The following is a 22,382-nucleotide window of genomic DNA, read 5'->3' as shown; positions in this document are numbered from 1 at the left end:
GGCCGTTTTTGTTTTATTTTTCTTCCATTTTGGTTTTTTTCTGTAGGTGGATTCTCCGGCTGCAAGTTGAACCTAAATTTTGCGGCCAGAGAAGTCTGTAACTCAAAAAGTCTGTAAGTCGAGCCATCTGTAAGTCGAGGGTCCACTGTAATTGTTTTGTGGTGCTTTAAAAGGCTCCTGGTAAAGGTAAAGGTTTCCCTTGACATTTAGTCCAGTCATGTCCGACTCTACGGTGTGGTGCTCATCCCTGTTTCCAAGCCGTAGAGCCAGCGTTTGTCCAAAGACAGCTTCCGTGGTCACATGGCCAGCATGACTAGACACTGAATGCTGTTACCTTCCCACCGAGGTGGGACCTATTTATCTACTCGCATTTACATGCTTTTGAACTGCTAGGTTAGCAGGAGCTGGGACAAGTGACAGGAGCTCACTCCGTCCCATGGATTCGGTCTTTCGACAGCTGGTCTTCTGACCCTGCAGCACAGAGGCTTCTGTGTTTTAACCCGCAGCACCACCATGTCCCTGGAGAATAGTTGAGTTCTTATCTCTCTGTCTGAAAAAACCCCAAAAGATTGAGTTCACTTAAAAATCCAACAACTGCATACTATCTCAAGTCTGGAATAGGAAATGTCTCATTCCTGAGCTTCCCCCCCAATATAACCCAAGATATCTGGAAAATTAGAATCCACAAAAGTAACTTTTCCAATAGCTGGCTCCAGCAAACACCAGGTTCCTTAAATGGTCTCCCCTGACATCCAGAAATCACTTCCTTGGTCACTTATCACAGCACGGTGGTTTAGCCTAGATTTGAAGCGGAAAGTGTCCCATCTTTGTAATTTTTTTATATGCCAGGACATTTTGGCCCCTTAGTCAATTTTACTCCTGCTGTTTGCCTTGGGGTGAGGCAGGAGAGATCCCAAAGTATTAGAAATGGATGTTACTCCATAGTAGGCATTCCCCTACACATTCTTTGAATGGTGGTCCTTCATTCAAATGTATAAAAGCCAGATTCTCATCTGCTTCCTCTGGCTTCACTCATTTGAGGGGCCTGTTTAGATTATTGGCACCCCTTTCTATGTCTGTTGTTGTTTAGTCCGACTCTTCGTGACCCCATGGACCAGAGCACGCCAGGCCTTCCTGTCTTCCACAGCCTCCCAAAGTTGTGTCAAATTCATGTTGGTCACTTCGATGACACTGTCCAAATCATCTCGTCCTCTCTCATCCCCTTCGCCTCCTGCCTTCACTCTTTCCCAACATCAGGGTCTTTTCCAGGGAGTCTTCTCTTCTCATGAGGTGGCCAATGTATTGGAGCCTCAGCTTCAGGATCTGTCCTTCCAGTGAGCATTCAGGGTTGGTTTCCTTCAGAACGCATAGGTTTGTTCTCCTTGCAGTCCAGGGGACTCTCAAGAGCCTCCTCCAGTACTAACTACATGTACGTCTAACAATAAGTAATTATTGTTACTAATTAGATACGTAATTATCTTTAGTTCAGTCCCTGTCAAGGAGGCTCAGTGGGGAATTGAACTCCCAACCTCTGTCTCCCGTAGCCAGATACCTATCCAGGAAGTGATAAATTTGGAAGAACAGGCAGTCCCCATAGAAGCCTTATCCCGAGGAGAGTTTTTTTAAAAAATGCAGTCAGTAGAATCTGTGTGAATAAGTGATTTCTGCCAGTTTTAGTTTCCAGCTGGAACGGGTGGTTTGTAAAGCCAATGGCTCTTAATGGCCCATGTGTGGCTCTGTTGCTCTCTCACACTTACAAGGACAGCTTGCAGCAGTTTGCTGCTTTTGGGAACATCCATTTGTCCTCCCAACTGCTCAAGGCAAAGCTCAGAGGGAACAGAGAGGTCTGAGGGGGATGATGGGCAGTGCCGTTCGCCCGGTGACTCGAAGATCGTCCTCAGACTTCATTTCTGCAAACCCTGACTTTGTTTACATCACTACCCACAGGGTTCGGGGAATGAAGAGCCTGTGAGGTCCATGGGGATGACTCCCCAGTGGTTGCAGTGCAAAGATGGCACAATGTAATGGCTTGGATGTTCAGAGACCCAGGTTTTGATCCCTGCTAACCCATGAAGCTCATTGGGTGGTTATGGATCAACCAGATTCCTTCTGTGCCTGACCTACCTCACAGGGTTGGTGTAAAGATTAGAGGGCGAGGTGGGGAACCGTGAACACTGTCTCAAACTTACTGGAGGAAAAGTGGAAGTTATCAATGTGACTAATAAATGAAAAAAGAAATATCTTGGTTCCCCTTGACATTTAGTCCAGTCGTGTCCGACTCTAGGGTGTGGTGCTCATCCCCGTTTCCAAGCCGTAGAGCCAGCGTTTGTGTCCGTAGACAGTTTCCGTGGTCACGTGGCCAGCGCGACTAGACATGGACCGCCGTTAACCTTCCCACCGAGGTGGTACCTATTTATCTACTCACATTTTTTACATGCTTTCGAACTGCTAGGTTGGCGGGAACTGGGACAAGCGACGGGAGCTCACTCCGTCGTGTGGATTTGATCTTACGACGGCTGGTCTTCTGACCTTGCAGCACAGAGGCTTCTGCGGCTTAACCCACAGCACCACCACATCCCTCACAAATATCTTGAGAGCTCCTTTATTCTCTCCTCTGTTGCCTATGGCGCCTGCCGCATACGGACTCTTGCGATTTTAGCGTTAATGTCTTTTTAGCAATGCCAACCGCCGTTGCATGCTCATTGTTTTCAGCTTTAAATGTTGGCTTTCAATGATTTAAGCCACCTAGGGTCCTTTTAAAGGAGAAAGATGGGGATAAAAATGTTTTGAATAAGTCAATCCTTAAATGTCTGAGGCAGTTTGACAGGTTTTCAGCCCCTGCATACTGTACTCCCAAGTACTAAATATGTGCAAGACTCCATAGGGGAGACTCTCTCCTCCCGGTCCTGCTTGTGAACCTTCCTAGGTACGTGTGAGTTGCCCTGAATGGTGAGGACGGGATGCTGGATTAGAAGCATCACTGTGTGATGGGTTGTTTTTCTCTTTTCAGGAACGGGCGAGAGGAATTTCCTCCTTGCTTCCCTCTGAGGGTTACATCCAGAGAGTCCCAATTCTTAGAGAAGTCTTTAGGAGATGAGGATGTGAGTGGGAGAAGCCCCAGAGAGGTTTCGGCCAAATCGACACCCTTCTCATCGTCCTGGGGAACTCCCCATTGGAAGGGTTTCACCCAGGAGTCCGTGGGCTGCCCGTAAGACCGCCAACCCGAAGAAAGATGGTGTTTGGGTGTTGGTCAGGCTGAGCCCAGCTTCTTCGCTTGCACCCTCTTAAGTGGATAAAGCCCCAGGACGTAACGCTGGAGGGACCCAGGGAAGAATCCGGCCATACACATGGCAAGTAGCTGCTCGGTACCCAACTGCAAGAACCGGCGCTGGCGAGGCAGTCGCATCACCTTTCACAGGTAAGCAGAGGACGTTATTTACATGGTGTGTTGACAGGCATTGATCATATTTGCATATCCTGCTAAGCCATGGTTTACAATTCAGTGGTCCCCAACTTTTTTGCCTCCCTGGACCAGTTTAGTGTGCAGGCGGGGGGGGGGGGTCCATGCATGCATGGGAGGGGTGTGCATGTTTCTGCGTGTGCGGGGGGGGAGGAGATTTGCCTCCGCGGCCCTGTGGAGAACCCCAGGTTTACATTATTAGCCATGATTTGGTAGGCATTGTTTGCATTTGCAAGTCATATTAAACCATGGTTTATATTAGCCCTGATTTGGCAAGCATTGGTCACATTTGCACATCACACCAAGCTATGCTTTATATTAGCCATGGTTTCGCAGGCATTGGTCGCATTTGCATATCTTGCTAAGCCGTGGTTTATATTTCCCATGGTTTATTGCTTCAGCTGTGAATGCAAACCAGCATTTGGGAAAGCTACTCTTTCAGAAAACACCTCCACCTGGCATCTGCTGGGGGTGGGATACTGGAAGTTGTCCTCCACAAAAGCAGCTGTTTTAAGTTCTGGACTTCTTTTATTCCCCCCCATTGTAACTGTAAACCTGGTTTCAACTGGCCAGCTAACGCCAAACCATGGTTTTCTAATCCTTGTTTGTGGCTGGCTAACAAACCGTAGGGGTGGATTTGGACATAAAGAGAAGTCATACTGTCATTTGCTGTTCTGTTCTGATTGAATTTTTAAAAAGTAGCATGAAACAGTGGTTTCCCTTTGTTACTGTACAGGCTGTGACAAAATTACAGTAGGACCCCCATATACGTGGGAAATCAGTTCCCAGTCTCCCCACGGATGCTGAAAAATGTGGATTATAGCAAATGCTATTTTGATGCCAAACTCTATACATAGCAGTGTCTTTGGCTCCCTCTAGTGGCCAGTTCTGGCCAGAGTTTCTGAGAACATCATCTTTAGAAACAGATACTGTACAGTGGTGCCTCGCATAACGAGTGCACAGTTTAACGGCAAATCCGCATAGCGATTTATTTTTTGCAATCGCTAATGCGATCGCATTGCGATGATATGAATGGGAAAACATCGCGTTGCGATGATCTTCGCATTGCGATGTTTTTAGAACAGCTGATCGCGGTTCCAAAATGGCCGCCGGGTGCCCAAAATGGCTACCGCAAGCATTTTCACACGATTTCCTCGCTTACCGAGGCGGCGAAAATGGCGGTGCTATGGAGGATCTTCGCTGCACAATGAGTTTGGGCCCCATGGGAACGCATTAAACAAAGTTTAATGCATTCCTATGGGGTTTTTAGTTCCGTTTAGCGATGTTTCCGGATAGCGACGATTAATCCGGAATGGATTAACGTCGCTATGCAGGGCACCACTACAGTATTTCTAGGTTTTTTCTGTTTTACTATTTTTAATATCTTCATACTCTGGATCAGTGAATACTGATCCTAGGAATAAGGGGGTCCTACTGTATTTACTTTTCCCTTCTTTTAGCATTCAATCCCGTCTGTAGTGGAGTATCTAAAACATGCTTTTTAAAAACGAAATCACCAACATTGTTTTAGATTTCCCCTCACAAAGGAAGACCAGTTAAAGAAATGGCTCGCAAACATCGGGAGGCCGAACTTCACTCCATCGTACAATGACGTCGTATGCTCGGAGCATTTCAGAAAAATAGATTTTTGGGGGAATGTGGCCTCCGGGAGAAGGGATCTAAAGCCCAGAGCGGTCCCCACCATTTTTAGGATGTCCGGCCGACCGAAACGGGTAAGCACCGCCATGGTGGTTTTACAAGAGGAGCGCGCTGGATCTTTTCCCGGTTGTTAAATCACTTTTTGTAGATTTAATGTTATTCGCTTAATCATCTTCTGCAAGGAGGTGGGAAGCTTGGTGGCCCTTTGCTGAGGAATCTTTAAGAAATGGAGATGCCACACTTGCAATAAAATGTTTCCATGTGGGATGTTGAGGATGCCAAGCGAAGGTAGAACATGACCAGGGCGGGGGGAGTGCACCCTTCAAGTGCTGAGCTAAGGCACCATCTCTTGCTGCAGCCAGCCCTGATTATTTGGTTCATTTTTATTGAAGGCCGAGAAAATTAACTGAAGGCCTTAACGGCTTTGACGACGCGAGATCCTTGGTTTGGACCAAGAATGATATTATTCTTAATAATCTTATTATAACAATCTTAGAACGGCAGAGATGGAAGGGGGCCTACGGGTCATCCAGTCCAGCCCCCTATTGAGCAGATACAAGTGGGGAATCGAACTCTTGACTTCTGGTTCTGCAGCCAGGTGCCTAAACAAACCACTGAGCCATTCTAAATATAGGTGTGTTTCCTATTGGTGTTTTTGGACTACAGATCCCAGGATTCCCCAGGCAGCTGGGAGTTGACATCCAAAATCCTACGTCTGCACACCTCCCAACATTGTTATCTTGATGTCCTATAAGAACCAATATAGGCAGGCTGTACATTTGATTATATTTTCCCACAGGGTGCTAAAAAGGGAAATGCTAAAAAAAGACAGACCCTCGTCAGGCATAAGATGCCGGATCCCAAACCAAGCAGCCCCCCGGAGATCAGAAGCAGTGACATGGAAGCGCCTTCTTCCACGAGCGACATCATAACCCTGGAACATTCTTATTCCACTTCCACCATCCCAGGTAAAGTTAAACAAATTGCGCTTCACGTTGTTCTTTTTGTTTTTATGCAATGTCGAGTTACCTCCGATTTCAGTGAGAGATCTCCAAAATTTTGTGTCCTCAACAAACCACTCATCTTTAGTAGACTCTCCAGCCTGTGACTTCTTTAAGGAGTCAACCCATCTTGTATTTGGTCGTCCTCTTTTCTTGCTGCCTTTTGTCTTTCGCTTCATAGAGCTCATGAAATCGCCCGGAGAGTTTTGGAAAGCTCCTGACCCTTCGGGACTCCGTGTGGTGTAGTGGACAGTGATGGATTAGGACTCTGGAGACCAGGGTACGAATCCTCACGGAGCCACGGAAACTCACTGGGGAGATTGTGGAACTAGTAAAACCATTCCTTAAATCTCTCGCTTCCTTTGAAAGCTATAGGGTCGCTATAAGTGAGGCCCAACTTGATGACACGTAACTGAAAAAGAGCAGAGTACAGTTGTGCCCTGCTGGACGATTACCCCGTCTAACGACGAATCCGCTTAATGTTGAAGTTTTTGTAATCACAAAAGCGATCGCAAAACGATGTTTAGATTGGGGTTTTTTGCTTCACGTTGATCAGTTCCCTGTTTCAGGAACCACTTTTTCGCTTTACGACAGTCAGCAAAGAGCTGATCGTCGGGTTTCAAAATGGCCACCAGCTTTCAAAATGGCCCCCCGCTGTTTTCTAGGATGGATTCCTCACTATACAGGCACTGAAAATGGCCGCCATATGGAGGATCTTCACTGGACCAGCAGGTATTCAGCCCATTGGAATGCATTGAACCGGTTTTCAATGCGTTTCAATGGGGTTTTTTATTTCGCTTGACGATGTTTTCACTCTACAGCAATTTCGCTGGAACGAATTAACATCATCAAGCGAGGCACCACTGTACAAATAATGTTAACAAATATATAATTTTTGGTATTTTCCCTCTTTAGCTTCTGCCCTGGACCTCCGAGTAACTTCTGTGCAGGACCAGAGCGCCATAGGCACAGAGTCAAGGAAAAGCCTTCGTCTGTTTCTGGCTAGGGCCCAGCGAGAAAATGCGCAAGGAAGAAAACACGACGACCCCGAGGAAGACACAAACAGCTCTGAGGTTCAGCGTCAGCATTTCCGGGAATTTCGCTACCAGGAGGTCGAAGGGCCCCACGAGGTCTGCAGCCGACTCTGGGACCTTTGTCAGCAGTGGCTCAGGCCGGGCAAGCACACCAAGATGCAGATGCTGGAGCTGGTGATCCTGGAGCAGTTTCTGGCCATCCTGCCCCAGGAGATGCAGGGCTACGTCAAGGAAGGGGGGCCGGCAACCTGTGAGGACGCCGTGGCCCTGGCAGAAGATTTCCTAAACAGACAGCGGATGGAAGAGGTGGGGAACCGTGGTGCTTTTAATTCTTCCAGTGCATTGACAGGAGCATGCCATGACATATTAAATATTGACCATGGATTGTTCCTTGATATCAAGATGGCAAATGGGCCCGAATCTCAGTTATGAGGTTTGGTCCAATTCATCCCTGTGTTCATCTGCCTCCCCTGCATGCTTGCTCATTCCTCCCCGCCTCCCCAGTGCGACTGGCCACCCACCTTTGGCAGCCTGCTCTTCCACCAACTTAGATGAGGAGGCAGGGCAGGGATTCCTGCAGCGCGCCTTTGGGTGGGCAAGCCTGCAGGGGAGAGCAGGAGGGTGCCGGGCCTGCACAACACCTGTGCAAGAAAATTGGGCTGGACCTCCGAATCAAGGTTCATGCCCATTTCTCATCAAGATGTATTGGTTACTTGTGTAATTTCTCTCTCTCTTTTCAAATAAGCCCCTGGCAGGCTGGTTCACAAGACTGAAGGATACCACCTCTTTTGGCTGTTCATTAGGAAAAACTTCCTGGTAGCAAAAACAGTGAAAGCTAAAAGAAATTGTGCTGCTTACAAACTGCCCCATAGCGCTTAAAGAGCACTCTCTGGGTGGTTTACAGTTTAATTATGCAGGCTACCCATTCCTCCTTCCTTGCCGGCTGGGTGCTCAGTTTACTGACCTCAGAAGGATGGAAGGCTGAGTCGACCTTGAGCCAGCTACCTGGGATTGAAGCCGGGTTGTGAGTGGAGTTTGGGCTGCAGTACTGCAGTTGTGGTGCTGGAGGAAACTCTTGAGAGTCCCCTGGGCTCCAAAAGGAGAACAAACCTATCCATTCTGGAGGAAATCAACCCTGAGTGCTCAGTGGAAGGACAGATTCTGAAGCTGAGGTTCCAGTACTTTGGCCATCTTATGAGAAGACTAGACTCCCTGGAAAAGACCCTGATGTTGGGAAAGTGTGAGGGCAAGAGGATAAGGGGATGACAGAGGATGAGATGGTTGGACAGGGTCATCAAAGCTACGGGAGGCAGTGGAAGACAGGAGGGCCTGGCATGCTCTGGTCCATGGGGTCACGAAGAGTCGGACACGACTTAACGACTAAACAACAACAACTGCAGTTGAACCACTGTGCCACAAAAAGGCTCCAGTTCACTGTGGAATCAGTGATCATTCTAGAAATTCATTGAGGGTATCCACCCCAGAGGTTTGGCAGATGCTGGGGAAGTGCCAGTTCTGGATTTCATGCCACAAGTACAGGTTAGCTGAGATGGCAGGAGGGGGCTATGCTGTACAAAATCAGTAGTGGCTGGAGAAAGCAGAATGCACCCCTTTGGGGCGGGGAGGAAATTGCCAAACTCCCATGGTTTGGTTTGGTTTTTTTCACTCCTGCCAACTTCCAGGAATAGACATTTTGCCATGGAATAGGTTGTAGGAGGCCCAAATCCCAATCATCACGTCAGAATTTTTAAAAAATGCAATTGAAATTGAAAGAAGCCACTGCTAAGTTTTTCATCTTTGCTTGTTTTTCATGTACAGTGGTGCCTCGCTTAACGAGCGCACCGTAGAACGACGAAATCGCAATTAGGTTTTAGCGATCGCAAATGCGATCGCATACCGATGGCCCCTATGGGCAAAAATCGCTTTGTGAAGATCGGTAAGCGTTTCGCTTACCGATCTTCGCAAAGCGATGCCCCGGATCAGCTGTTTGGCGGCTCCAAAATGGCCGCCGGAAGCCCCGAAAAGGCCGCGCGCAGCGTTTTCGCGCCCTCCCCTCACTTACCAATGGCGCGAAAATGGCTGCCGCAATGGAGCAACCTCGCTGAACGGTGAGTTTTGCAGCCTATTGGAACGCATTAAACTAAGTTTAATGAGTTCCAATGGGCTTTTACGTTCCGTACAGCGATGTTTCGCCATAGCGAAGGTTAATCCAGAACGGATTAACCTCGCTATGCGAGGCACCACTGCATTTCAGTGCAAATTGCCACCTCTCCCCCCATCACTTCCAGAGTAACCCATCCCAACACTGAAATGTCAGATTAAGCTTGTGGAGATCTGGGTTAAAATCCCTGTTACATCCCCACCCAGGCTCACAGGAATGACTGTGGTCCTGTCCTTATCCTTTGGTCTACTCTACCTCACAAGGTTGTTGTGAAGGTATAATGACTGGCTGGCTGGCTGGGAACGGTATAGACTTCCTTGTATGTTGTACAGTGGAGAGAAAAGAGTAAACATACAGAAATAAATATCATGGCTGGGTGTCCCTCTTAGCTTTATTAAGAGGAACCCAGGGAGCTGCCCAGAAGCGAGTCCAGCCTATTTATCCGTTTTGCCTTGTAGAGTCTACCCGGCCACGGCTTTTTGGGGTCTGAGGCAAAGAAATTCAGGTGGTGGGCAGGGCCTTCCCTACTGCCTGAAATTCTTTTAAACTTGGGATCCAGGAAGTAATCCCGGCACCTTCAGTGTACAAAGGGTGAGCTCTTTCACGGAGCCGTGCGCCTGATTTTCAAGTCTGCTGGAAGGGACCTTCCCTGCTTTTAATTCTCTCAATTAGCACAGATATAAGACAATTCATGCAGGCTAGGGGGTCCCCAAACCTCTCAGTAATTCTTATCTGAGGGAAAATAATTCACCCCGTGTTTTCCATTTCTAATCCTTCTATACTATTTTTTCCTCTTGTTTTCCTTTGCCATCTCTGTCCTATTTTAGGAAGCCGTGGTTGATTATTCCACCGACAGAGTGAAAGCCTCAAACATGAGGATCTCTGAGAAAACGGATGGAAATGCCACCCCAGTGGGTAAGATTCTTTTTTAAAATACAGTGGTGCCTCGCTTAACGATTGCTTTGTTAAACGATGAAACCGCTATACGATGACTGTTTTGCGATTGCAAAACAAATGTTTTAATGGCAAAAATCCGCTTTGCAATGATTGGTTCCCTGCTTCGGAAACCGATTCTTTGCATTACGACTATTTTAAAACAGCTGGTCGGCGGCTTCAAAATGGCTGCCCGCTGTGTTTTTGGATGGATTCCTTGCTATACAGGCACCGAAAATGGCCGCCCCTGTGGAGGATCTTCGCTGGATGTGAGTTTTCAGCCCATTGAAGGGTTTTCAGTGTGTTTCAATGGGCTTTTTTATTTTGCTTAACGAGGATTTCACTGTACAGCGATTTCGCTGGAATGGATTATCCTTGTTAAGCGAGGCACCACTGTACCGTATTTGCCGGCATACAATACTACTGGGCATATAAGATGGCCCCCCAACATTTCCACTCAAAATATAGAGTGGACGGCTCTGCGCCGGCTGCCCAGGGCTCTGTCTGGGCCCACCCTGGAAGTTCATGGCCGGCGTCGGAGAGGGCGAGGAGGAGGGGAAGCGGCCGGGTGGGTGGCGGCAGCGGAGGAGGAGGGGGGAAGTAGCTCTCCAATGGTGGGCAGGCGAGCGGGCAGCTGGCTTAGCGGTGCAGGGCGGTGGGCAGTCTGGTGGCGGGCTCTGGCTGCTCAGGCATGGCCAGCTTTGCTTCCCTCTCTCTGTCTGGACCAACCGCCTACGTGCCCGCCTGCCTTCCTCCCCGGCCGGCGCGGCCTCGCATCACTCACTCAACGGCAGCAGCTCCTTCCTGGCCCAACTGAAGTGCACCCGGCGTATAAGATGACTCCCCCACTTGGAGACTTTTTTTGGGGGCCAAAAAAGTCATCTTATACGCCGGCAAATACTGTACCTCCATGACAAAATGCCGTGCAGTTCCCAAGACAAACGTTTTGCTCTTTCCAATTTTTTTTTTTTTACGCTAGCTGAAATGTTGAGAGCTGAGCCTGCAAAGCAAAGATCCTGCTTATATATCATGCCACAGTGTTTAAACCTGTCTCTGGACAGTTTACAATTTAATTATGCATGCTTCACATTGCTTGCATGCACACCCCAGCACTCTGGATACTCAGTGAACTGACCTCAGGTGGATGGAAGGCTGAGTGAACCTCGAGCTGGCTACCAGAGCCCACTGGGATCAAACTCAGGTGGTGAGCAGAGCCTTCCCTGCAGTACTGCAGTTTAACCGCTGCATCACGAGGCTCCTAAGCTGCTAGTCCTATGGGAGGACTATGCTTTTCTCCAGAATTGGCGTTGTTTGCACTCATGCAGGAACATGGCATTTAAAATCTGCTAAAGAAACCCTTATGTGAAAACTCCGAAATTGTTCCTCCAGCACACAGCTTTGCTTTCTGTTGTTTCTTTCATTTATTTGAGAGAAATGGGACAAACATCTCCTTTTAGGATTCTCATTTTCCCCCCTCCTTCTGTTCTCCAGAAGATGGGGCCGTGAAAGAGGGCCAGACGGTAGAGGCTCAAAAGGAAAGTCGCGTGTTGTTGGAAGAAGCAGTGTCTCTGGAAAGCATCTCCTCTGTGGTCGAGGTTGCTGAAAGTAGGTACCCATTAAGGATGCAGGGCAGGGCACGGGATTCAAGGAGAAAGAAAAGAAGCAAATAGAGCTTTGTGAGGGCCAGCAGGGTAGTGGTTAGAGCGGGGTGGTGATGGTTCCTGGATGGAATGTTGGACTGCAACTCCCAGCATGCCTCACCACAGATGGTGCTGGCAAGGGCTAATGGGAATTGAAGTCCACCAGCCTCTGGAAGGCCGCAGGTCGTCCTGGCGTACTGGGTCAGACTGGTCTGAAGAAATGCCAGTTCTGGTTCCCACTTAGTGGGTTAAACTGGGTGAATTTGGGGCAGGTGGGAATCCCTTTCCGTCAAACTGACATAACTCTAAACGATACTGCTGCAATAATAAAATTATTTTGTAGAGGACTGTGTAAAAGATCTCAGCCCTTAATATAATTTTGGGAGAATAAAATGGTAGCAATCTGATTTTTTTTTTAAGTGAGTGAGTGACAGAGATCAGAACCACAAAGCGTCCATGTGACAGAAATTAAACAAAACAAAATTTCCTGCAGTCTAGGCTTGGCTCTAACTTGACATTTTATTTTAAGAATGACATGAAGGGTTGAAGAAATCCGGGAACTATTGAGCTAACGGGTTAAAAAAAAATCAAGTCATTCATGATAACGGGATTAGAGGAGAGATTTCTGTGTCTCATGAACTGCCAGGAAGACAAATCAGGGGGCGTTAGATCTGATGAAGCCTGAACGCTCAATAGGAATGACCATGACTAAATTGTAGCTGTCCTGCTTTTGGGCACATCTTGGGGGGAAAAATGGAACTCTGGAAAAAAGAAGATAATGCTGGGAAAGGTGGAAGGCCACAGAAAATGAGGAAGGCCTAATGTGAGATGGATTGACTGCATCAAGGAAGTCACTACCTAGAACTTGCAAGAACTGAAGAGGGCAGTTAAAGATGGGATGTTTTAGAGGTTTCCCTGAGTCAAAAGCGACTTGACTGCCCATTAACTTCTCATTGAACTCCATGGGGGCTGATTCGGATTCTGCACATATAGGATTGCCCAGTTAGTGATTTTGTCATCCAGGGCTTGGTAGGCCTGAATATGGTTGCTTGGTTTTTGTATACACCCGCTGGGTTTTACTGAGTTTTAGTTTTTGAGTGGGGGGGGATTTTTAAGTATAATAGCCTTTTGGGGTCTGTCAGAAAGGGGGAGAATTCAAAGAATAACTTTGGAGTTGTTTTTCATAAATACCATTGAATCAGATAAAAGATGCCTGAGCCTTCCCCCCCTCCCCGGACTGGGCCTGGTTGGTCAAAATGAAGCCTGTCTGGATTTGAGGGACAGACTAAACTTTTATCTAAAAATTTAATATGAAAGTTACTACTTCTTTTTCAAATATTTGAATCACTGACCCTTTTTGGGCTTTTTTTAAAGCTTTTCGTGTGCTTTTAACGATGGAAGCTGCCTGGGTCCTTTATTTATTTATTTATTTAGAAAGGAAAGGAAAAGTGAACCAATATTTTGAGGAAAGAAATGTCAAACTTTAACGGAGATGAAATAATACCTTTAAAAAAGCAGGAGGGAAAGGATGCCTAGAGAGGGTGGAGCCTCCAGTACTAAGCGCAGTTCATGTTGACACGTGCTTTAAAATTGTATTTTTAAAATCTATTTTATGTTTTATCGTAAATGCCCCTGAAAAGTGCTTCACACTAATGGGGCAGTATATAAATCAAATCAATCAATTAATAAAGTTACTTTAAAAATACATGATGATCGGAGGTATCCTTTGGGAACAAAATCCATTTCCCTTGCATTCTGCACACTTCAGGATGAATCAAGCCAAATAAGCCTTTTGTAAAAAAATAAAAGCATTTATTTAAATATTTATATGTCACCTTTTTATTTTATTTTTTATTTAAAATATTTATATGCCACCTTTCCTAAAGGATCCAAGGTGGCTTATAGTTTTAAAAGAAACAAAATTAAAAGCAAAGTAATAAATGATTACAAACATTTAAAAACTGCTATACTGTACAGATATCAGATTAAAACTTATAGCAAAGCCATTCCTGTGGGCAGACGGACCTTGCTGCCTCTTGTCAGGCTTCATCAGGACTTGGAAAAGTGCTTTTTAAATTATTATTTATTTACGTCTCCCAAGGATTCCCAAGCTATTTATTTGTTAAAAACATCTAAGCCCTCGCTGTATGGCATGATCTCCAGATGGGTTACAAAAATTGTATAAGGCAATTCCAAAATAAAATAAAATAAAATAAAAAATAAAAAAAACTTTTAGAACAATTTTAAATGAAAACAGTTTAAAGAGCATGAAAGCAAAATATTCAAGCCACTGCATTCAAACTCAGGGAGGCCAAGGTTCCTTGGTCCCCAAAGTGTCTAATAAATAAAGAAGAATATTTCAAATTGGTGCAGAAGTGAAGCCAGTGTGGCCACCAGGGAAAACTTGCAGTGGTCATCATTATAATCTTCTTGAAACTGCAGTGATTTCTTCACTTTTGCACCAGGAAACATTTATTGTTATCTCTCTCGTCCCTGTTTAATACCACACAAATCATTGCTCTGTAGATTTAGCTTCCATTGGTATGACAGCGGGTGAATGTTTATGTGCATATAATTTGTCCTTTTGCTTATTTAATTAAAATATTTTTTACCCAGCTTTCTCATTCAAAAGTGAAATATTGAAAGCTAAAGCAATAAACCAAATATTAAAAACAATAATTAATAGCATGATATTTAAAATGTTAGGTATTTAATTTGTTGTTTAGTTATTAAGTCATGTCCGACTCTTCGTGACCCCATGGACCAGAGCACGCCAGGCCCTCCTGTCTTCCACTGCCTCCTGGAGTTGGGTCAAGTTCATGTTGGTAGCTTCGGTGATACTGCCCATACATCTAATCTTCTGTTGTCCCTTTCTCCTCTTGCCCTCACACTTTCCCAACATTAGGGTCTTTTCCAGGGAGTCTTCTCTTCTCATGAGATGGCCAAAGTATTGGAGCCTCAGCTTCAGGATCTGTTCTTCCAGTAAACACTAAGGGTTGATTTCCTTCAAAATGGATAGGTTTGATCTCCTTGCAGTCCAGGGGACTCCTCTCAAGAGTCTCCTCCAGCACCACAGTTGAAAAGCACCAATTCCTTGGCGGCCAGCCTTCTTTATGGTCCAGCTTTCACTTCCATACATCACTACTGGAAAAACCATCATTTTGACTGTGCGGGCTTTTGTTGGCAATGTGATGTCTCTGCTTTTTAAGATGCTGTCTAGGTTTGTCATTGCTTTCCTCCCAAGAAGCAGGTGTCTTTTGATTTCAGGGCTGCTGTCACCATCTGCAGTGATCATGAAGCTCAAAAAAGTAAAATCTGTCACTGCCTCCATATCTTCCCCTTCTATTTCCCAGGAGGTGATGGGACCAGTGGCCATGATCTTAGGTTTTTTTGATGTTGAGTTTCAGACTCTTTTTTGCACTCTCCTCTTTCACCCTCATTAAGAGGTTATTTAATTCCTCCTCACTTTCTGCCATCAGAGTAGTATCAACTGCATATCTGAAGTTGTTGATATTTCTTCCGGCAATCCTAATTCCGGTTTGGGATTCCTCCAGTCTGGCCTTTCGCATGATGTATTCTGCATATAAGTTAAATAAGCAGAGGGACAATATACAGCCTTGTTGTATTCCTTTCCCAATTTTGAACCTATCAGTGTTTCCATATCCAGTTCTAACTGTTGCTTCCTGTCCCACATATAGATTTCTCAGGAGATAGATAAGGTGGTCAGACACTCCCGTTTCTTTAAGAACTTGCCATCGTTTGTTGTGGTCCACACAGTCAAACGCTTTTGCATAGTCAATGAAGCAGAAGTAGATGTTTTTCTGGAACTCTCTGGCTTTCTCCATAACCCAGCACATGTTAGCAATTTGGTCTCTAGTTCCTCTGCACCTTCAAAATCCAGCTTGTACTTCTGGAGTTCTGGTCCACATATTGCAGAAGCCTACCTTGGAGGATTTTGAGCATAACCTTGCTAGCGTGTGAAATGAGTGCAATTGTACGGTAGTTGGAGCATTCTTTGGCATTGCCCTTCTTTAGGATTGGGATATAGACTGATCTTTTCCAGTCCTCTGGCCACTGCTGAGTTTTCCAAACTTGCTGGCATATTGAATGTAGCACCTTAACAGCGTCATCTTTTAAGATTTGAAATAGTTCAACTGGAATGTCATCATCTCCACTGGCTTATTGTGATGTTGAAAGGTCTGCCTTGGATTCGTATTGAAATCATTCTATCATTTTTGAGATTATATCCCATTATTGCTTTTCCCACTCTTTTGTTAACTATGAGGGCTACTCCATTCCTTCTACGGGCGTCTTGGCCACAATAGTAGATATGATAATCATCTGAATTGAATTTGCCCATTCCCGTCCATTTTAGTTCACTGACACCCAGGATGTCAATGTTTATTCTTGCCATCTCCTGTTTGACCACATCCAGCTTACTAAGGTTCTTTTAAAAAAAGCAAGACAGAGCCATGAAGTTGATAAGCCATAGCTTCTGTCTCATTGAAGCCCTTAGTGGTTCTGCGTGCTCAAACTTGCACTCTGGTCGTCCAAAGCAGGGCCTTTCGATTGGTGGCACCTCCTTTGTGGCGTGTCTTTCTCTCATAAAGGTGATAGATACCTGCCATTTTTAATTATGTTTTATTATTGTTGGGCATCTCTTTGAACGGTGGGGATCGAAGTGTGCTTCCGAAACGCTTGCAAAGTACAGAGGTGAGCAAACATAGTTTATTTTCCGTCTCTTGAACCAATATAAGAAACAAAGACCTTTAGACAGATTAGGTAAAGCAAAGGGAGACACGCCTTGTTTTAAGGCAAAATTGTAACTCCTGCAAGTCTATAAGGGCAAAAACCCCATTTTTTAATTTAGAGAAAATTGCCCTTTACTTTTGGTGAGAAGATTTTGGGGAAGTTTGGAATTGTCTCAGATTTTAAGGGACAAATTAGCCTTCTAGTTTGGGGGCAGCCTATGGTCCAGTTCTACCAAATTGCTGTTTTATAGAGGCTTTGGGGCAGAGTTTAGAGAATTTGGCAGAGGGCTTTTTTTTTTTAATCGAAAGCACTTGGCGCCCCTCCAGCTCTAATCCTAATTCTTTCGTTAATCTAGCAGAGAATGACCAGATACAGAAGGACGGAGACGAAAACGGTCAGCTGGAAAGACCTGAGGAGGTAGATGTTGGTGGAATGTCCCTAGAAGAGGCTGAAGCTGATGGTTCCCAAAATCTGAACCTTACTCTCCCTGAGGGATCGCCCGTCGAAGAGAAGCCCTATGGGTGCTCGAAATGTGGGGAGAGCTTCAGTGATAAATTGCTCCTTCTCGAACACAGGCGGTCTCACCCGGGAGACAAGCGATACGAATGCACGAAATGTGAAAAAAAGTTCAACAAGAAAGAACGGCTTACGGAGCATGAGAAAACTCACACGGGAGACAAGCCTCATCAGTGTCCTGACTGTGGAAAAAGCTTCACCCATGAGATGTCCCTTGTGACTCACCGGAGGATACACACTGGCGAGAAACCCTATAAATGCCTTGAGTGTGGGAAAAGCTACCCATGGAAAACATCCTTGGCTATCCACCAGAAGATCCACGCAGGAGAGACTTACTCCTGCCCTTTGTGTGAGAAAACCTTCAACCAAAAATCCTTACTTAGGATACACAAGAGAATCCACACAGCTGAGAAGCTGTACAAGTGCTCGGATTGTGACCAGAGCTTTACTCTTGAGAAGTATCTGAATGCGCACAGGGTGAGGGCTCACACCCGAGAGAGGCCCTACGCTTGCTCGCAGTGCAGCAAAACATTCATTTTCAAATATTCCCTCGTGGAGCACGAGAGGATGCACACCGACGAGCGGCCGTACGAGTGCCCGGAATGCGGCAAGCGCTACAATGGGAAAGCGGCACTCGTTGTCCACCAAAACACCCACGGGGGAAAGAAGTCGTTCCTGTGCCCTGAATGTGGCAAGAGTTTCAAAACAAAATGTGCCTTGACCGGACATGAAAAGCGCCATCGGGGAGAGAAGCCCCACAAATGCTCCCACTGCGACAAAAGCTTCTATTGGAAACATCGCCTGGCTTTGCACGAGAGGATCCATACGGGGGAGAGGCCTTACCAGTGCCCGGAGTGTGGGAAAAGCTTCCGGTACAGGAACAACCTGACCAAGCACAAGAAAAGTGCTCACGAAACAGCCGTCATCGCTCGAGAGAGGATCTATCAGTGCTCAATCTGTGGCAAAAGCTTCCGGTGGAGACGAAGCTTTTTGTTGCACGAAAGAGCCCACAAAGGAGAAAAACCATATCAGTGCCCTGAATGCGGGAAAAGCTTCATGAGCCGAGTGTCGCTTGTGGTCCATAAGAGGCTCCACACGGGAGAGAGACCCTTCCAGTGCCCGGAGTGCGGGAAGAGCTTCATTAAAAAACAGGCCCTGAGTAAACACAAGATCGTGCACACAGGGGAGAGGAGGTACTTGTGTACCGTGTGCGGGAGGAGATTTGCGAATAAAGGCAACCTGATGAGGCACACGAAGATCCACACCGGGGAGAAGCCGTACTCCTGCCCCATCTGTGGGAAAAGTTTCATTCAGAAAGTGTGCCTGGTTGCTCACGAGCCCACGCACAGCAAAGAGAAGCCATACGTCTGCCCCGAGTGCGGGAAGCGGTTCAAACGGAACGGCGGCTACCTTTTGCACCTGAGGATGCACCGAGGAGAGAAGCCCAGGGAGTCCCCCAAGAAAAGTCTAAATGGGGGAGATCCCCTGGGTGCAGACCAAAGGGCCCCAGCCAAAGAGAGATCTCACCTGTGCATGGTCTGTGGCAAAACCTTCCACTCCAAATGTCACCTCATCATGCACCAGAGGACTCACACGGGAGAAAAACCGTACCGTTGCACCGAGTGCGGGAAATGCTTCAGCCAGCAGTCGTCCCTCAACACACACCAGAGAGTCCATACAGGAGAGAAGCCCTCTTTATGTATGGTGTGTGGGAAAAGCTTCCACAATAAGAGCAACCTGGCCAGGCACCAGAGGATCCACACGGGGGAGAAGCCCTTCACCTGCCCCGAGTGCGGGAAAAGCTTCAACCAGAAGGCCTCCTTGGAAGCCCACAAGGCCACCCACAGCAAGGAGAACCCGTACACTTGCTCTGATTGTGGGAAAACCTTCAAACTGAAGGTGTCCCTTCTCATCCACCAGAGGACTCACACGGGGGAGAAGCCCTACGAGTGCTCGCAGTGCGAGAAAAAATTCATTAGGCGGTCCCAGCTCCGGCGACATGAACGGACCCATGCAGGTGAGTGGCTGCCGGAGCAGGTGAGGGTAAACACAGGAGGAGATTCCCTCAGTATTTTGTGTGGTGCTTTTTTTTCTTCCCAAAATCTGATAAATTTAGCAAACATCTGTAGGGATTGTTTCTTTAAGAAGGAGACTTAGTTGATGAAGGGAAAAAAATTAGAAAAGGGGGCCATGTTAGCCTGTGCCAGCATTTCAGGTCAAACCAAAAGACAAATTAAAAATAAAGAATTATTTATTTATTTATTATTATTTATTTGATTTATACCCCGCCTATCTGGACTACCAGACCACTCTAGGCGGCTATAAAGAAGATGAAAACGTTGCAGCACCTTGAAGATTAGCTGCTGTATTTTAATGTGAGCTTTTGTGGATAAGCCCCCTTTCTCAAAATTCTAATAATTCTAAAAATTCAAATATCCCTTCTGGGAGAAAAGCACACTATTACACTGGATGCCCCCCCCCAAACATCCAGGTGAAAGAAATAAGAAAAGGCTTTGTTTTCCTTAGGGTTAAAAAAATGGACAGGGCAGGCAGAGTTTAGGAGCCATTATATTATTTTAAAACCTTCTCTTGAATACAGTAGCAAAAATGTATGGAATTGGCCCATAGATTTTGTCTGTTGCACCTTATCACAAAGGCATATTAGCCCGATGTACTTGTTTCACACTGCCTGGAATCCTGTGACTGGCCTTCAGGAGCATAACTCCAACAGCGTAACTTTCAGCCGGGAATTGGCACCACTGACAAAGTTGGCATGGTTTGTCACACATCTGTGACTCGTGGCACAGTGGCTAAACTGCAGCGCTGCGGCTAAAACTCTGCTCGCGTCCCAGGTTCAGTCCCAGGTAGCTGGCTGGAGGTTCGCTCAGTCTTCCATCCTTTTGAGGTTGGTAAATTCAGTACAGTGGTGCCTCGCACAACGGGCGCCTCGTAGAGCGATGAATTCGCTCTACGAGGCCGGTTTTGCGATCGCAAATGCGATCACAAAACGGTGCCTGCATAGGGCGAAAATCGCAGAGCGAAGGTCGGTAAACGGTTCGCTTAACGACCTTCACTTTGCGACCCGCCGATCAGCTGTTCGGCGGCTACAAAATGGCCGCCGGAAGCCCCAAAATGGCCGTGCGCAGCATTTTCGCGCCCTCGTTAAGCAAGGGGAGGGCGCGAAAATGGCTGCCAGCCATTGCAAAACATCGCTGAACGGTGAGTAAATCAGCCGATTGAAACGCATTAAACAAAGTTTAATGCGTTCCAATGGGCTTTTCTGCCCTGTTCAGCAATGTTTTCACACAGCGAGGGTTAATCTGGAACGGATTAACCTTGCTGTGCGAGGCACCACTGTACCCAGGTTTGCTGGGGGAAGCAATGTGTACCGTGCATAATTAAATTGCAAACCGCCCAGAGGGTGCTTTAAGCACTATGGGGCAGCACATAAGCAGCATGCTTTGCTTTGCTTTGCTTAATAAGGAAAGCAAACAGGGGTTTCTTAACTGGTGGCAATGCGTCACGGAAATGAACCGTGATGCCATTGGTGTCAACGTGTAAGAAGATTCTTGGCCAATACGGCAATGCTACATGGTTAAATGTTTTCCTCAACCCAAGCCCAGTCCTTCCTAGGAGCCCTAGGGAGGGAAGGGCAGACTTAGTGCTTCTGTTGGCACCTGAGAGCAGTGGCATTGGCTGTAGACATGCCTGAACCCCTCAAAAACCCCAAAACCAAACCAAAAGTAGGCATCTGGGCCCTTCCATCTTGTTGGTCTCTTCCGTAGCCTTTAGCAGGTGCTGGGGGACAATAATTTGTCTCTTCGGCCTGCCGTTAGGTGCCATACCCTGCCCTCTCTTCAAGGGTGCAGATGGGCACCTCTTGGAGGATTTTATAAGAAAATACTCAACTGGAATTCATCCTCCTCATCTTAGAACGGCAGAGCTGGAAGGGAGACTATGGATCATCGAGTCCAGCCCTTATCCAAGGAATTTCCAGTGGGGGAATCGAACTCCCAACCTCTGGCTCCACGGCCAGATCCTTAAAACCACGGAGCTTTCTCCTGAATACAGAGACTGAGGGCGTTACATTTTTGGCCAGTAGCTTCTAGAATTCCCCAGTAAGCTTGGCCACTGGGTTTTGGGGCATACTCACTAGGAACATCTCCAAGTAACTTTTTCTAAGCTCTGATTTAGGTAGGCAAAGCCATCAATACTTTTCTAGATGGATCTTGCAGCAGCAGCAGGAGGAGGGGAAAAGTAGACGAAGCACTTGGGATGGGCGAAAAAGTATCTTCCTATCCTACAGAAGAAGGGGGTCCCCCAGAAGACACCCCCAGAAGAAAGGAAGGGGAAACCACTTCTGAGTATTCTCTGCCTGGAAAACCCTGAAAAAGGGCCACGATAAGTCAGAATTGACTTGACAGCACATGATGATGATGATGGTCATCCCCATGGAGGTGCGAAATGCACTGGTGAGCCTTGGTGCCTCACTGTTCCTCAACTTGCAGCGGGGGAGGGGGTGGCTTCATAACTTTGTATGCCGCTTTTTTGACTTCTTGGAAAAGAAAGGGTGGGATAAATGCAAAACGAAGGTAAGTCTCAGATAATTGACGTGCCCCAAAGGGCTTGAGCAGGCTTAAAAGTAAAATGCATTGCTGAAAGGAAGGGACTTCCCCCCCCCTCCAGGCCTTTAAGGCACCCACTATCCTCCAGATGTGTTGGCATTGCAGCTCCCATCCCCAGAGCAAATATTATGGGCTGGGATGATCGGGAAATGCATTCGAACGCATCTGGGACCACGCTAGGTTGGGCAGGGCTGCGCCAAACCAGTTTGTCTGCTGGGCCACCTGAAACGGCTCCAGGGATCCATCACGGGCTACGGGCACGATACCTTGCAGGTCATTTACCTCCAGGCATTTCCCCCTTTTCTCTAGATATTCAAACAACCGAGACCACCCAGATCATTTTGCCAGTTTCCGACTTTGTTACGGAAGAAGTGGAAGTTACTGAGCTTTCTGTGGAAACAATTAGCGCGACTGTGGTAAGGAAAGCATTTTTTTCCCTTTTCTTTCTCCCCAGATAACTTTCGAAAGCGCTCAAAAAGCAGCCACAGTGATCTTGTCCTGTAAGAAACATCTAAATATCTTTGAGAGAACAAATGCCTTTGTAAAGACCGGCTTGCAGTATCATGAAGCCAGGAGATTGATGCCATGTGTCTGCTCTGTT

General features: G+C 46.7%; 1 protein-coding gene across 1 annotated transcript in view; it reads left to right on the top strand.

Annotated features, from left to right (window-relative positions):
• The window catches only part of LOC110070210 (uncharacterized), a 44,104-nt gene that overhangs the window by 3,455 nt on the left and 18,267 nt on the right, over nucleotides 1-22,382 (top strand). The window contains exons 2-9 of the mRNA XM_078386808.1: nucleotides 3,011-3,418; nucleotides 4,992-5,193; nucleotides 5,919-6,087; nucleotides 7,036-7,460; nucleotides 10,143-10,230; nucleotides 11,740-11,853; nucleotides 16,996-19,173; nucleotides 22,091-22,197. Of these exons, the coding sequence (XP_078242934.1) occupies nucleotides 3,348-3,418; nucleotides 4,992-5,193; nucleotides 5,919-6,087; nucleotides 7,036-7,460; nucleotides 10,143-10,230; nucleotides 11,740-11,853; nucleotides 16,996-19,173; nucleotides 22,091-22,197 (3,354 nt within the window). The 5' untranslated portion in view covers nucleotides 3,011-3,347. The remainder of the gene's footprint in view (nucleotides 1-3,010; nucleotides 3,419-4,991; nucleotides 5,194-5,918; nucleotides 6,088-7,035; nucleotides 7,461-10,142; nucleotides 10,231-11,739; nucleotides 11,854-16,995; nucleotides 19,174-22,090; nucleotides 22,198-22,382) is intronic.

The sequence above is a fragment of the Pogona vitticeps genome, chromosome 2 (assembly GCF_051106095.1).
Source record: "Pogona vitticeps strain Pit_001003342236 chromosome 2, PviZW2.1, whole genome shotgun sequence".
Taxonomy (NCBI): domain Eukaryota; kingdom Metazoa; phylum Chordata; class Lepidosauria; order Squamata; family Agamidae; genus Pogona; species Pogona vitticeps.
Note: the sequence above shows the minus strand (reverse complement) of the source record. Positions and strands in the feature narration are given on the sequence as shown.